Here is a 13233-nt window from a genome sequence, read left to right as displayed (position 1 = left end):
AGCGGTTGCATCACTATTAAAGTTGTTAGTTAAGTCATATGCACGCGTAACACCTCCCAACGATAGGGCCGATTTCGAAGCAGTAGACCGTTAATTCTTTCACATACAAACTGATAACGTATACGCTCGCATTTAATAATAATATCAAAGCAGAATCGTGTAGGACAAACTACAGAAACAAGGCTCTAAGTAATGCATAAATTGCGACGTATTTTCAGATTCGTATGAATGGTACAAGGAAGACTACAGTTAATATTGGCCCGAGAATAGATTTCTAAATGTTTCAAGTAACGACGAGATCTTTTCATGCAAAGGACACATCTTATAACCGGAACCCTCGGTTAGTATCAACCATGAAGAATCGGGCCATAAGAGTCTCAAATGTTTTATAATAAAATTAATTTAAATGAAGATTTATATTAAGAACATTTTTCTTAAAATGTAAACAAATGTAGAGTATTAAAATATAATGTTTCAATATATTAATTTGTGTATGAAATCCTTTCTTGTCAACTATAAAAAGTTCTTCAAATATTCCCAAACTCGTTTGAAGTTGCTGATTCGCCCTAGCACAATATCGTCACTCGCAATTGGTTAATACGTACAAATCGAGCTTCTAGCGTATTTTTTTGCTAATTCGAGCGACAAATGTAAGTTGAATCTTCGTCGAACTGAAATCTAACGCCGTGGCGCGTGACGGAACGCACTGGATTGTGGTCGGTTATAAAGTGCCAAGACGCCGATGCGTATGAGCATCGTCGAGCACTGGCGGAGCATGTCTGATCATTAATTAACCTTCCAGCGGTTGATTGCGTGTAACGCGAAATTCATCGCCAGTATAGCTGCCGCCAGGCGCGGCTGCTGCCTTAACGAATACAAATGCGGAATTATAATTCGGTGCCCTCTCTTAAGTCCATTCAACAAGACGAAGCCTTACGAATTGCTTTCCCTTTTGTGTCCCCCAGCAAACGTGATACGCGCACGGAACTGTAAACGCTCGCCAGTCGTTAGTTTTTATTAATGAAACTGTTAACCCTATCATCGAACCGAGAACGTCTGCGAGTTATGCGTTTCCGCGCAAAGTATTAACGCTACGAGGAAAGGCCGCGTTTTATTTTACCGACTCGATAGAAATCTGGCTTCTATATCAGAAGGAACATTTTCTTAATGTTTCGTAGACTCGAGTTAACACTTAACCAGCTGGTGTATCAGTATTTTTTAACAATATTTAATATGACTACTCTTCACAGACCCTGATTGTAGACTTTTTCTTTAATTCGAGTATTTATTTATATTTATACTATTGAAATATAGCGGAAATATACATTTTCGCGAGAATAAAATGAACGATGAACAAAAACTATTCTTACTGTAATTTATTATTACTGGAAATAAAAAAACTCTAAAACGAGGTATTCAATATTTTTCTAATGTGGTTGTAGCATTCGAAACATAAGCCTTTATGAATGTGAATATGATCCTTCTTAAGAATCTTTTATTTTCGTTTTATGATGGCTACAACTGTCGATGATTAACGTAGAAATTTAATCTATAACTAAGTCAGAACGGGTATTTTTACTTGACCAGTCGGTTAAATGTTAAATAAAAATGAGATTTTGCTCAGGAGAAGCAAGAAATATTTTTCAAAATGTGAAAGATCCTATAATTTGGATATTAAAAGCAAATTAAATGTTTATGACTTCCATGGTCCTGTTCTTCATGATTAATACTAACTAATATAATATCAATGTGTCATTTGACTCCTAAAGAAGCAAGGTGAAATGCTGGAATCCAAAAAACACGATTTAACTCTAGAAGACTCGTTTAGTATTGACCAAAAACAAATTAGTTTACGAAAGAGAAAAGTATTAGATACAGTCAATGCAACAGGATTTTTTAATATGGATTTCCTGTTTATGAGATATTCTAATTCATTTTCCTTTACACTGAAATGGACATCTATCAAAGTATAAAATGTGATTTGTTTCTAATTGTAAGACGTGAAATAAATGCGAAGCTATCCTCCTTAGCGAAATATACCTAAAAACCACACGAGAAGTACAGAACTGGAAATAATGATAAATATCTATTTGTACCATTTGATGTTCTTTTCTTGTTGTAAACTCGCAAGATGCAGATGATGCATTTGCGCATGACTCCAATCGTTGGAGCATGCAAAGGATCGACTCCTACATAATATTGTCGCCAGGACAACGCGAAGCGTTGTTAAGTCGATGAGGTCCACGTGGCACCTTAGGCACCTCTACACCATGTCCGACCCGCTAGCACCTACCGTGGAAGACAAGTTGAACGATCTGAATAAGAAAATTGCAGAGATCAAAAAGAAGATTCAGCTATCAGGTACAGTCGTGGATTAAACGATACCACGAAAAGTAATAAAGCTGTAATCAGTTTGCTTAATCATAGTTTAATATTCGTATATATATTTCCTACGCTGCTGTGCAAAGGGTTCGGTCTCGAAAAAAGAAAAAAATTCGCTAGCATTTATTTCCCAAGCGAGTTCCTGATTACACGCGAAGATACATAAGAACACGTTTAACCGGAAAGACTAGAACTCAGAAAGAAATGATCGTGTCACATAAGTGGTTCTCTTAAAAAAAAAGAAAATTGTTCACAAGGTTATCGATACGCTGCTATCAAAACGTTAATTATAAAATTGATATCCAGTAAGCATTTCTATTATACATAGTCGAACGAGTCGGTTTGTAGTTTATAATCTTAAGCGAAGAATTAATACTTCCTACTCGAAAGTGATTTATGGTGTTCCTCGATCGAGTCATTTTTATCTAAATACTATAATACATATTGCTACGTTTCATTTATTAAATAGTGTTTAATTTGCCAATTATACTTGGTAACGGAGTGACTTTAATCTACGTGGTTTAAACGGTTAAAAAATGTAAAATTGCTTCTCGTGTTAAAATTCCAATACCTACAGCGAATCCTACATCATAGTGGTCTCGCTGGGTTAATCGAGCTATTCACTTAGGATCATGAGATACCATGATCATTTCTGTGTGCTCTATCTCGAAATAACCTGAAATGGCAAGCGGCAACCTGGTATTAACAAATTTCAATTTAAGCAATTTGGGCATTTTAGTTTTTTCAGGCTATGCAAAATAGGATGAATCATGACTACGATGGCTCGATCCATTGGAACCATAAGCGCAGTCACGACTTTCGTTTGATTTTGCCCTTCGGCAACTATTATAGAAACGTTTTTCTCTTGTTTTATAGCTTAACTATCGCTCCGTTATCTGCACGTACAGTTAAGAAAAATGAAAAGACGATTAAAACCGGATTGACTTGGGAATTTATTCTACGAGAAAGCGTAGCGGGACATAATCGCCGAGGTGATACATTATTTTAGACTTTTCTGCCTCGGGCGAGAGACTTTCTTCTTCTCAATCCGTCGAACATCTTTTTCATCAGTTTGTTCAAGCGTTCGATGAATAAAGTTGTACCTCGCTAAGAAACGACATTCCTTGTCTACGTAAATTCCATATAAAGTAGATAGAAGTATTTTATTTGATGAGACATCTCCAACGAGATTCAGTTACAAATATAGTTGTTACATAAAGTTACCATTCTTGGATCATAAGAAAAGTCTGGACAAGACATTAAACAGAAATATGATCCAGGAGAATCAGAGAAAATTTGTACAATTTTTTGTATACGTTGAATGTAGGAGATGCTCGATGAAACAAACAATTTTTTGAATATAATTTGCATCAATATAAATATAAAATTTTAACTGAATTACTAGAATCTTCAAATAACATTATCTCAAGATTAAAATTGAGTCGCAATCAGCGAGTAAATAAATATTCAACAATACTAGTAAATCATTTTTAATGAATATTTTCCCTCGTTATCAATTTCAGTTATTTCAAAAAATTGTACGATTAGTAACCCTATTGTTGCGCAAGATACATGTTAACAACGAAACACGTATTTGTTGTTTACAGAGGGTCAAAGAAAAGCGAATTTCGAAGAGTACGAAGCTACGAGACATGAACAAGCGGAGAAAATCGCAGCTCTCAAGCAAAGCGTCAAGGAGTTGTACATGGAATACGCGAAAACGAAAAACGTAATTGAAAATTCCGTAAATGATTATTCTTAAAATGCAAATCCAATTCAAAACCAAAATATAATTTATAGACATTTGTTTGTCTTTTTATTAAACGTTTCTATCGCATGTTCAGCTTTTTCGGTAAATATTGTACTAATCTATAAAAATTATCAAAATTAAGCAAGAATAATACCGATGAGGTAAAAAAAGAATAAATTAATTTCTTTCATGAAAGATAGATGAATCGTTAGAAAAATAAGATGTTCAAGCGAAGAGATACGTAATTAAGCGATCAACAAATTCGACTTTCTGAAAAGAACTAAACGAAAGCTCGAAAACGTGCTTGCTAGCGAGAAATAAAATTTTGCACGATACATTTCAGAACGAGGGAAAACCTGAGAACAGAATTCACATGAGTCGCGAGTCCTCGGCTTCTGGGAAAAGACGTAATTTAAGCGAGACAATTGCTAAAGCGCAGGAGGACAATGTACGCTTAAGAAAGAAGCACGATCTAATTAAGTATCAGCGCGAGAAGGTAAGCAACTAGATGCCAATCAGTTGAAGAATAATCTGCGCAAACTGTCTTCGAGCACAAATATTTTCCTTAGCGACAGCAGAAATTAAGATCGCTGCTGGAAGAATATAGCCAATTAGTGAATAATAAAGCGCAGAAAGTGTTCAAGAAGAAGATGGAAATCCCGATGAGAAATGTGAGTTGAAACAATGAGGGAACTATCGTTGCGGATGTCTGTTACCACTTGAATCAGCATCAGCAGTTCGAAGAAGGAAACACAGACAAAAACTCGGGAATTGAAGCTTTGTCTTATTTATCACGAAAATAAAATTAAATCAATCCCTAAACGAGAGAAATCTTGTAATTAAACATTTTATCAGTTCGAAGAAAGAAACAAATCCCTCGTTATATGTTTATTATAGAACAAAGAATACTATGTATATCCAAGGCATCTAATATTTATTAAGAATTTTGTTTTAATCTAATGGAAAATAATTCAACAATAAGTTGCGCAATTTTTCTTTGAATTTTCCAAAGCAATGGTTTTCAAGTTTATTTTCTTTTTTTTTTTAACTATCGATTCAATGATGCTTGGACTTTGGCAGAAAATCGTGAAGCTAGAGGTACGCCTGGAACACATCAGAATGATGCAAATCAAAGCAAACTTAACACGGATGAAGTATCGATCCACGCGTGCGGATTTGAAAGAAAAGTCTGTGCTTTACGCGTCTTCCTTGAAGAGCCTGGAGGATGAAATAAGGGAGCAAGAGAACGAAGTAAAACGTCTCCAGGCAAGGCACGAAGTTTATCGTCAAACTTTACTTTTAAACGTGTCTAGTGGAACAGAGCAAAAATAATATGCTTCTGTGCAGAGAGCGAGGGAAGAAGCTATTCAGTTGAGAGATAACTCTCAAGAAACACTGATCAAAGAAGAAATCGAAGTCACGAACTGCAGCAAAGAGCGAAACGCTGTGCTCGAGGACTACAGGTTCGAATCAACGATTGCCTTTTATTTGCTAATTGTAGTATTAGCAATACGTTTATTTTTACTTACGTACATTGTTGGCTCTGAAAGTAGGGTCGAAGCCAATGTTTCCGATTTTGCAGCATTTTTCATTACTCCAGAAATGAAGCATCAAAATGGGATCTCTCAATACATCTTAGGGAACTGAAAAATATTGCAAAATAATTTTTTGTAGAATAATGTTGATAATATTTTAATAGAAGAAAATATAATTAATATATTAAGAAAATTTTAAAAACTGGCTCTTTTTTAAATAAGGAAACAAACAGCTGATACAGTAAATGGATAAAATCTGAAATAGAGACTCTCTTCTGATGATATATCTTCTGGTGCAATGGTGCAAGTGTAATATGCACTTGTGCTTGTTATTTCAAACCGTGTATTTTTATTCATAATCAAGACAATTGTGTTAAAAATATTTTTCTCTTAGTAAATAGAAACTAAATTATAAATTGAACATTCTTGTGATTGATAAAGAATAACCTGAGAATTTGAGAAATAGATTGAATTATGTTATTCTGAAGGTGACCACAAACAGATGGTCGAAAATGTTAATTACTCTATTAATTTGTTACCATTATATCGTTTTCTGTTTCCCATTTTTCTATCAATATTACTCTTTTCTGGTATTTCTCCCCAACCTAAATTAAATTCTATCACGATTAGGCAACGCGTATCGGAACGGAAAATGGAACTCGAGCGATTGGAAAAGATGATATTCCACTCGCGTCCGCGAGATGATTTCGACACACGTGGGAAAAATCGTGTGCAGACCACAGAGGACATTACCAAGGACGAGGTGACAAGACTCGAGGAGGCGTTCGCCAAGCTGCGCAGCGCCATCGGAGTGTCTAGGTCCGAGGACGTTCTGAACCGGTTTCTGGGTCAGCGGGCGACCAAGGATAATCTGCAGAAAATGCGGGTGGCCACCGAGCAGGAGAAAATGACCTTAGAAAAGCAGAGGCAGGAATATGTCGCTGAGATGGAGACCAGAAAGTTCTCTGAAACGAAGAACGCGGAACAGTGAGTCCTTCCTTTCTTCCTTCCTTCCTTCTTTCCTTCCTTCTTTCCTTCCTTCCTTCCTTCCTTTCTTCCTTCCTTCCTTCCTACAGTTTCCAAGGATATTCTTATGTTTCTTACGTTTATGTTGACTGTAACGCGTTCCAGAAATGCGGAACAAGTAGAAAATCTCAACAGTCGAATCAACGAGCAGCGTTCGCGCCAATCGAAAGCAGAAGAGAAACATCGGAGGGTCGAAGATCTTTTGCAAGAAATAACTATGTCGTTGTGGAACTTGTGCAATAAATTCCGGGTGAGCTGTCAAAAACTATGCAAATTATACGTTTTGTTCGTCAAAAAAACCTGAGTTAATTCCGCTTTACTGAAAAATTAATGTGTAGTTTTTGTCGCAGCAAAGGTTTTCAATTAACGTGGGCGTGGGTTCGTTCGATAAACCGAAAAGATGTCGCGGGGAATTAACACTTCACAAGGCAAACCGACCACAAAATCGAGTCCCATCGGAGCTACTAGTAGTGTGTTAAAATGGCCGATGGAAATACCGTGTAAATTCCTAATTAAATTAGTGAAGCCGCCTTCGATGGTGGTTACAGTAATGGAACCACTACGAGTTTTCGTACCTATCATATTGTCTCTGGCAGTTTAACACCCCAGACGTGCAACCTATTCGTTGGTCATCCACCAATGGATTTTCTTCGACAATCTCTACCTGCGATTCTCACCTGAGGAAGCCGCTGTCCTACGCATTAACACCTTCCGACCTGATCGAAAGTAAACACTTCCGTGGCACGTCGAACACCGAGAATACCAATTATTGATTCAATCGATCCCTAGAATCCGTGCGTGTAACCCTGACTCGTTAACTCGCTTTCCAATCCTCTATTTCCTCTTTCACTTCGCTGCTGGGTGTGTATAAACATTCTAGATGGGATGGAATCCTATTGTATAAAAAACCACAGAGAGTACAAACATCGAAAAGGTTTTCTTCGAAAATGAATAAAACTTTGATTCTCGTTCTCTTAATTTAATTAGGAATTACACGTATACACGTTGATGCATACAGTGTGGACGAAGTTAGTACAAATTCTAACAACAATACTAGTTTAAAGAAAGATGTCAAAGGAAGAAGATGAATGATTTAAAGTGTACTAATATTTGCAAAACTACATATTTTTATAAATGCAACGATGCATGTGCGTTCGATAATTGCATTCGTAGAATAATATCCGTAGTCTAACTACAACATGTTATGAAGAAGTTTTATAATTATATATTATAAAAAATGGACTCTATTAACAATACAATATTCTATTAAATTGTTGGAACTACTTGTATTATATTTCATTACAACATTTGAAGACTTTTATAAGTGAATCCCGGTAAATTAATTTTCAGGATATACTTGACACGCTGCCTGAAGATCAAAAGGAAATCCAAAATCCTTTACAACTCATAGAATTAGTGAACGAGAAAGTGAACGTCGCGATTGAAACTCTAGGCGGCCCGGATAAGTATCTCGAAATTTTGAACGAAGCAATAATTGATAAGGTAAATTTCAAAGTACATGTTGTTTCGTTTAACTCGGAATGTTTAATTATCTATTGAGGGAATAAAGTTATCAAGAAAGTGTTTTTGAAAAAGTTATCTTGGACAAGAAAAAACGTTATATACAGGGTATCCCATGTAACACTTTTCACAATTTTTCAAGTACTTGCGGTAATTTGACAAAAAAGTATTTTAAACAAATCACTTTTCGTTTGACTATACATTGCAATAAAAAAAAGTCCGAAATAAATTTGTTTTTTTAGTATCATTAAGGTTACTTGCATTTTTTTAAATGGGAGTTTACATTTTTGACTTAACAGTATTATAGTTCGTGTCAAGACGAATTCAACGACTTAGTGTACCATGACCGTGGGATGACCTTGAAGCCAAAGAATGAAAATTTCCAAAAAAATGACAACCTACTTGAATGAAAACTAGAATACCCCCTTTAAACGAAATACCTTGTACACTATCACATCATTTATTTAACGTAATTATAATAATGCCTGTTGAACTGCATACATATATGTATAATCCTAATTTATGTACACAATTTCATAGTGTACTATTAGACTGCGGACCTTTATGCAAAATAAAATCTTGGCAAACGTACCTACAAAAATTCAACCTAAATAGGAATTCATTTTACTCTGCAAATATTATAATATGAACTTTACCCTCAATATTTTTTATGTTCTTGCATACTGTGTGCATTTTGTAGTTTCTTGCACATTCAAATTCCTTATAAATGCATAAAAATCCGCAGTCTATGTATTATGAATTAGTTTATTTACAAATACAAGTAAATATGGCACACCCTCATGTATATGTACATATGTGCTCTATTGTCATTTTCATGTTGTTTCTATTGCAATCCTAAAGGAACACTTACATTTTGTAGTACACCTATTTATCGTTGTCCATTATTTAATCATTTATCACACACATTAAAAAATACGTAAAAATTTGTTTAGTTGGAAACAGTGTCGATTGCAACTACATCGGTAGAAGGAAAAGCAATACGTACAAATGGCGGACAACTTTTCCCGCGATTTCCATTATCAGCGATACCGGCTGCCGTTCCATCCGAAGACGAGGAGGATGTTCCAACCAGAAATGTTCTCAAGAAACAGGCACAGCAACTGTTCGACATAAAAAGCCGTCGTAAAGGATTTACCTTTAGAAGATGAATTTCCTGTTTAAGAAATAAATTCGAACGGTCCTATGTAAATTAAGGTTATATTATAAAATAGCCTTATTAACTACAAGGCTAATCATTAACTAAATATTAGCTAGTGCTCTTTCACCCTGCTTCGATATAAACAATGTTTTCGTATTTATAGTTTGTTTCTACCTTTAATATTGTGACTAAAGTCGTCAAATAAATGAAGTAAGATGTGAGCATCATAAACATATAGTAAAATATTTCTCTTTCGCAACATAGTGTCAACAGGCTGCACACTTATCTGGTAATCTTGACATTGATAAGGATCATTTTTTGACTTCATGTTTACCAAGTAAGCAAGAAGTGGTATGGGGGAGAGCCCATAATCATTGACACTAATGTTGTACAACACTGGTTTAAATAGTAAGTAGTATTCGATAAATTCAAAATACTTTTAACGTTTAATAACCACACAATACTCGTATAAACTCTTACTTTTATGTGTTATATAATTTTAAATAATCTTTCAACTAGGATACTCACAAATTCCTTGGAACAATTGAATGTCACGCACAGCTTACTGCATTGTCATGATATCTACCGTTTTTATTACGAACTAATACGCCAGCAGACTGCATTGTCATGACATCTACCGTTTTTATTACGAACTAATACGCCAGCAGACTGCATTGTCGCGCCATCTGTAACTGTTTTCAGAAACTTAGTAAGGAACTACTTGTTTTAGGCGGGATGTAGGTAATACGACCCACAGGTCCATGATAACACTGAATTTTACTGTTGAATGGCTAATAATTCGGCAATCGAGTATAACCACTTATAATATTATAGGTAATTATAAAAGTGATATCATTTTTATTTGAGACCGAACAAAAATTCGTCATGACGTGACATCTAATCTTCACATCCGGAGTTACTAGATGCTGCTAAACTTACGTACATGCGGTAAATTTGCGTCCACGTGATATATGTGATGTATGTGATGTATGTATTTACTGTTTTGTTTTAATTTTAAGTAACGTACAAAAATGGGTCAAAAACGTAAGAATCGTAATGAAAAAGATGATTTTGAATACGATCCACATCCTAAACATCTTCAAGTAGCTCACATAAAAAATCAAGAAAAGCGTTTGATTATTATTCTGGAAAAAGCACAATTGGAGTCTGTCAAAGTATGGTTATGTTTTAATATTAAACTTAAAAATAAACTTCTATTCGTTATATTTGTCTCACACAATTTTACTTTATCTTCTATATAATGATCTTACTACTGATGCAATTATTCTAATCTATACATTCTTAATTAAAAAATATATTTAATACTTAACATTAAATTTTATATGTATTTCCAATAAATATAAACAAAGATTCTTTTTATTATTTTACACTACTATCTATACTTGAATATGCTTAATGAAAAATAAAATGTTTTTGTGGTCATAAATAATTGTATAATTGTAGTTTTCAACTTTTATTTATGTGTTGTCTGTCTCTAGGTTGGAAACAGTTTTGAATTATTAAACTGCGATGATCATGCAAGCATTCTAAAGAAAAATAACCGTGAACCTGGTTCGTGCAGACCAGATATTGCTCATCAATGTTTATTAATGTTAATGGATAGTCCATTGAACAGAGCTGGACTTTTACAAGTATATATTCATACAGAGAAGAATGTATTGATTGAAGTAAATCCTCAAACAAGGATACCAAGAACATTTAAGCGTTTTGCAGGTCTTATGGGTAAGAAAAAGTAATACAGCAGATACATTCATGTACATACAAGGAACTAAGTAATCTGTATATTGGTTGTTATGGAATAGTTTGCTTTTACGATAATTAAAAGCAATGATTTTTAAAGAGCATTTATTTCGTTTTAATTATTAATGTATTCATTCATAAAGCAATGATTTTTAATATTTTCAATATTCTCATTGAATTGTAATACATCAAATTGATTCGTTTAGTTTTTTTTAACATTTATATAGACAGTTTCTATCTTGTACAGTGCAATTGTTACACAAATACAGCGTCCGTGCATCCGATGGACCAATGAAACTGTTAAAAGTTATTAAAAATCCAGTCACAAATCATTTACCTGTTGGTTGTCGTAAGATAACAATGTCATTCAGTGGAAACAAAGTACTGAAACCACGAGAATTAGTACCTTCCGAAGAACCAATTGCCATTGTGGTAGGTGCAATGGCACATGGACAAGTAAGTTTTGTATAAGTATATTATATTTTCATATTATATAAATTTGCTATGTAATTAAACTCATTTCTGTTATCTTGCCTCAAATTGTAGGTACAAACGGACTATACGGAAGACACTATATCGATTAGTAATTATCCATTATCTGGAGCTTTAACATGTAGTAAACTATGTACTGCATTCGAAGAAGTTTGGGGAATAGTTTAAATATCACATCGACTACTATTTTTGTATAAAACAAAGTTTGTTAAATATAAAATAAAAGGAGAAAGAAAAATGAAATAATACTTGTAAATTTAAATGAAAATTTGATCAAATAGTTTTTTGAGTAAATTATTATTATACCATGATACTCTATTGTACGCTCTCATTCGTTAAGTATTTAATAAGTATTTACATGAATCTTTCATTCATGTATGTTACATATGATGTATAGAGAAAGAGATGAAACCACAGTTGCGCAATTCGCAGTGGAAAATCCTAAACATAATGACTCATCAATATTGGGTTTCAAACGATTGGTCCGCATTAAAGACACGGAAAGCATCTACCAATCACTGTTCAGAACGCGACAAATTTTATGGAGACCGGAAGGATGCTATCGCTTGTGCGCTATCGAGTCCTCGATAACTAGTTTCCATTTTGACTTTCGTATTCCCTTACGTCATCAACGCAAAAATGGTGGTTAATGTCAAGTATTTGGTACGGTCTGTTATCTTAACGTAATTTGTTTCTTAAGGGTTATACGATGTTGTTTTTTCAAATTTGGAAACTATTACTGTTTCTGTGACTCGAAATCTGCCTTCTGAGTGACCTTTGTTAAAAATGTGAAGCATTAAAAAGTGATTCTACTATCGTCGAAAAGACGCCATTTTGTGATTCAGGCCATTGTTGTTTACGTCAATGTATACGATAGCAAATCCTTATGGATTCCAATTTAAATTGTAAAAGTAATATCATTATATTGTGTTTTTTTCGCGATACAACTATGAGTGACTCGAGTGATAAATTATAAATTATGAAATTGACTACCGTAGTCAATGTCACGAGTGTAGTATCTTCTGATGCGTCAGCATTTACTTTGTGACATTAATAGGATTTCATACGTTAATCGGATCATTTACACGAATGTGTTCCTGCTGATATTTGTGAAATTTAATTATTTTGCATTCCCAAATTGTAATTTGTCAGAAATGACGTTATAAAATACAGGTCAATTATTCGTGTTTCGCCATATTGGACGTGTAACGGAACTTGCTATGGTGATGACACATACACGTCATGCCATAGTATCGTTCAACTCGCGCGCAAAGTTCACCACGTGTTCCTTACGTTTATAATTATTATGTTATTTACGATATTATTTGAAGAATTTATGCTCTAATGGTGGAAACACAATGTAATTATAAATTTTGTCTGTATCCCAAAATGCATTGTAGAGATAGTTGCAGAATCGCGGAATTGGACCGAGACTTGCGCGGTGATTAATAAATTTTAACCTTATATTTCAAAGAAGAAAATTAATAACTACTTATATTCGTAAAACTTATTTTACTTCTTACCAAATTACTGGTGATTAATATTTACGTTTAACTGTCTGTTATTTCAGTGATCATAAAAATGCATTATGGGTGGACATGGAACGA

The 13233-nt window shown here is 34.2% G+C and overlaps 3 protein-coding genes and 1 long non-coding RNA gene across 4 annotated transcripts; 3 read left to right on the top strand and 1 right to left on the bottom strand.

The window, feature by feature from the left end:
* Positions 1-2113: 2113 nt before the first annotated feature.
* On the top strand, positions 2114-5464 carry LOC128891887 (uncharacterized). Its single transcript, XM_054151809.1, has 5 exons — positions 2114-2361; positions 3990-4111; positions 4476-4628; positions 4702-4803; positions 5213-5464. The coding sequence occupies exons 1-5, from the start codon at positions 2235-2237 to the stop codon at positions 5462-5464; spliced, it is 756 nt and encodes a 251-aa protein (XP_054007784.1). The 5' UTR covers positions 2114-2234.
* A 10-nt stretch (positions 5465-5474) lies between these two features.
* On the top strand, positions 5475-9594 carry LOC128891878 (uncharacterized). Its single transcript, XM_054151797.1, has 5 exons — positions 5475-5595; positions 6298-6654; positions 6799-6943; positions 8044-8196; positions 9168-9594. The coding sequence occupies exons 2-5, from the start codon at positions 6320-6322 to the stop codon at positions 9381-9383; spliced, it is 849 nt and encodes a 282-aa protein (XP_054007772.1). The 5' UTR covers positions 5475-5595; positions 6298-6319; the 3' UTR covers positions 9384-9594.
* On the bottom strand, positions 5658-10009 carry LOC128891890 (uncharacterized). Its single transcript, XR_008460947.1, has 3 exons — positions 9902-10009; positions 9221-9335; positions 5658-5775 (listed from the first exon to the last, which is right to left on the bottom strand). It is a non-coding gene; the product is annotated as an uncharacterized LOC128891890 (long non-coding RNA).
* A 348-nt stretch (positions 10010-10357) lies between these two features.
* LOC128891881 (ribosomal RNA small subunit methyltransferase NEP1) lies at positions 10358-11872 on the top strand. The gene is made up of 4 exons (XM_054151800.1): positions 10358-10548; positions 10873-11116; positions 11382-11590; positions 11681-11872. Exons 1-4 carry the CDS (start codon positions 10405-10407, stop codon positions 11792-11794), a joined length of 711 nt encoding a protein of 236 aa, XP_054007775.1. The 5' UTR covers positions 10358-10404; the 3' UTR covers positions 11795-11872.
* Positions 11873-13233: the final 1361 nt, after the last annotated feature.

The sequence above is a fragment of the Hylaeus anthracinus genome, unplaced genomic scaffold, assembly GCF_026225885.1.
Source record: "Hylaeus anthracinus isolate JK02 unplaced genomic scaffold, UHH_iyHylAnth1.0_haploid 12002, whole genome shotgun sequence".
Taxonomy (NCBI): domain Eukaryota; kingdom Metazoa; phylum Arthropoda; class Insecta; order Hymenoptera; family Colletidae; genus Hylaeus; species Hylaeus anthracinus.
The sequence above is the reverse complement of the archived record's forward strand: the minus strand, read 5'-3'. Positions and strand labels throughout refer to the sequence as shown.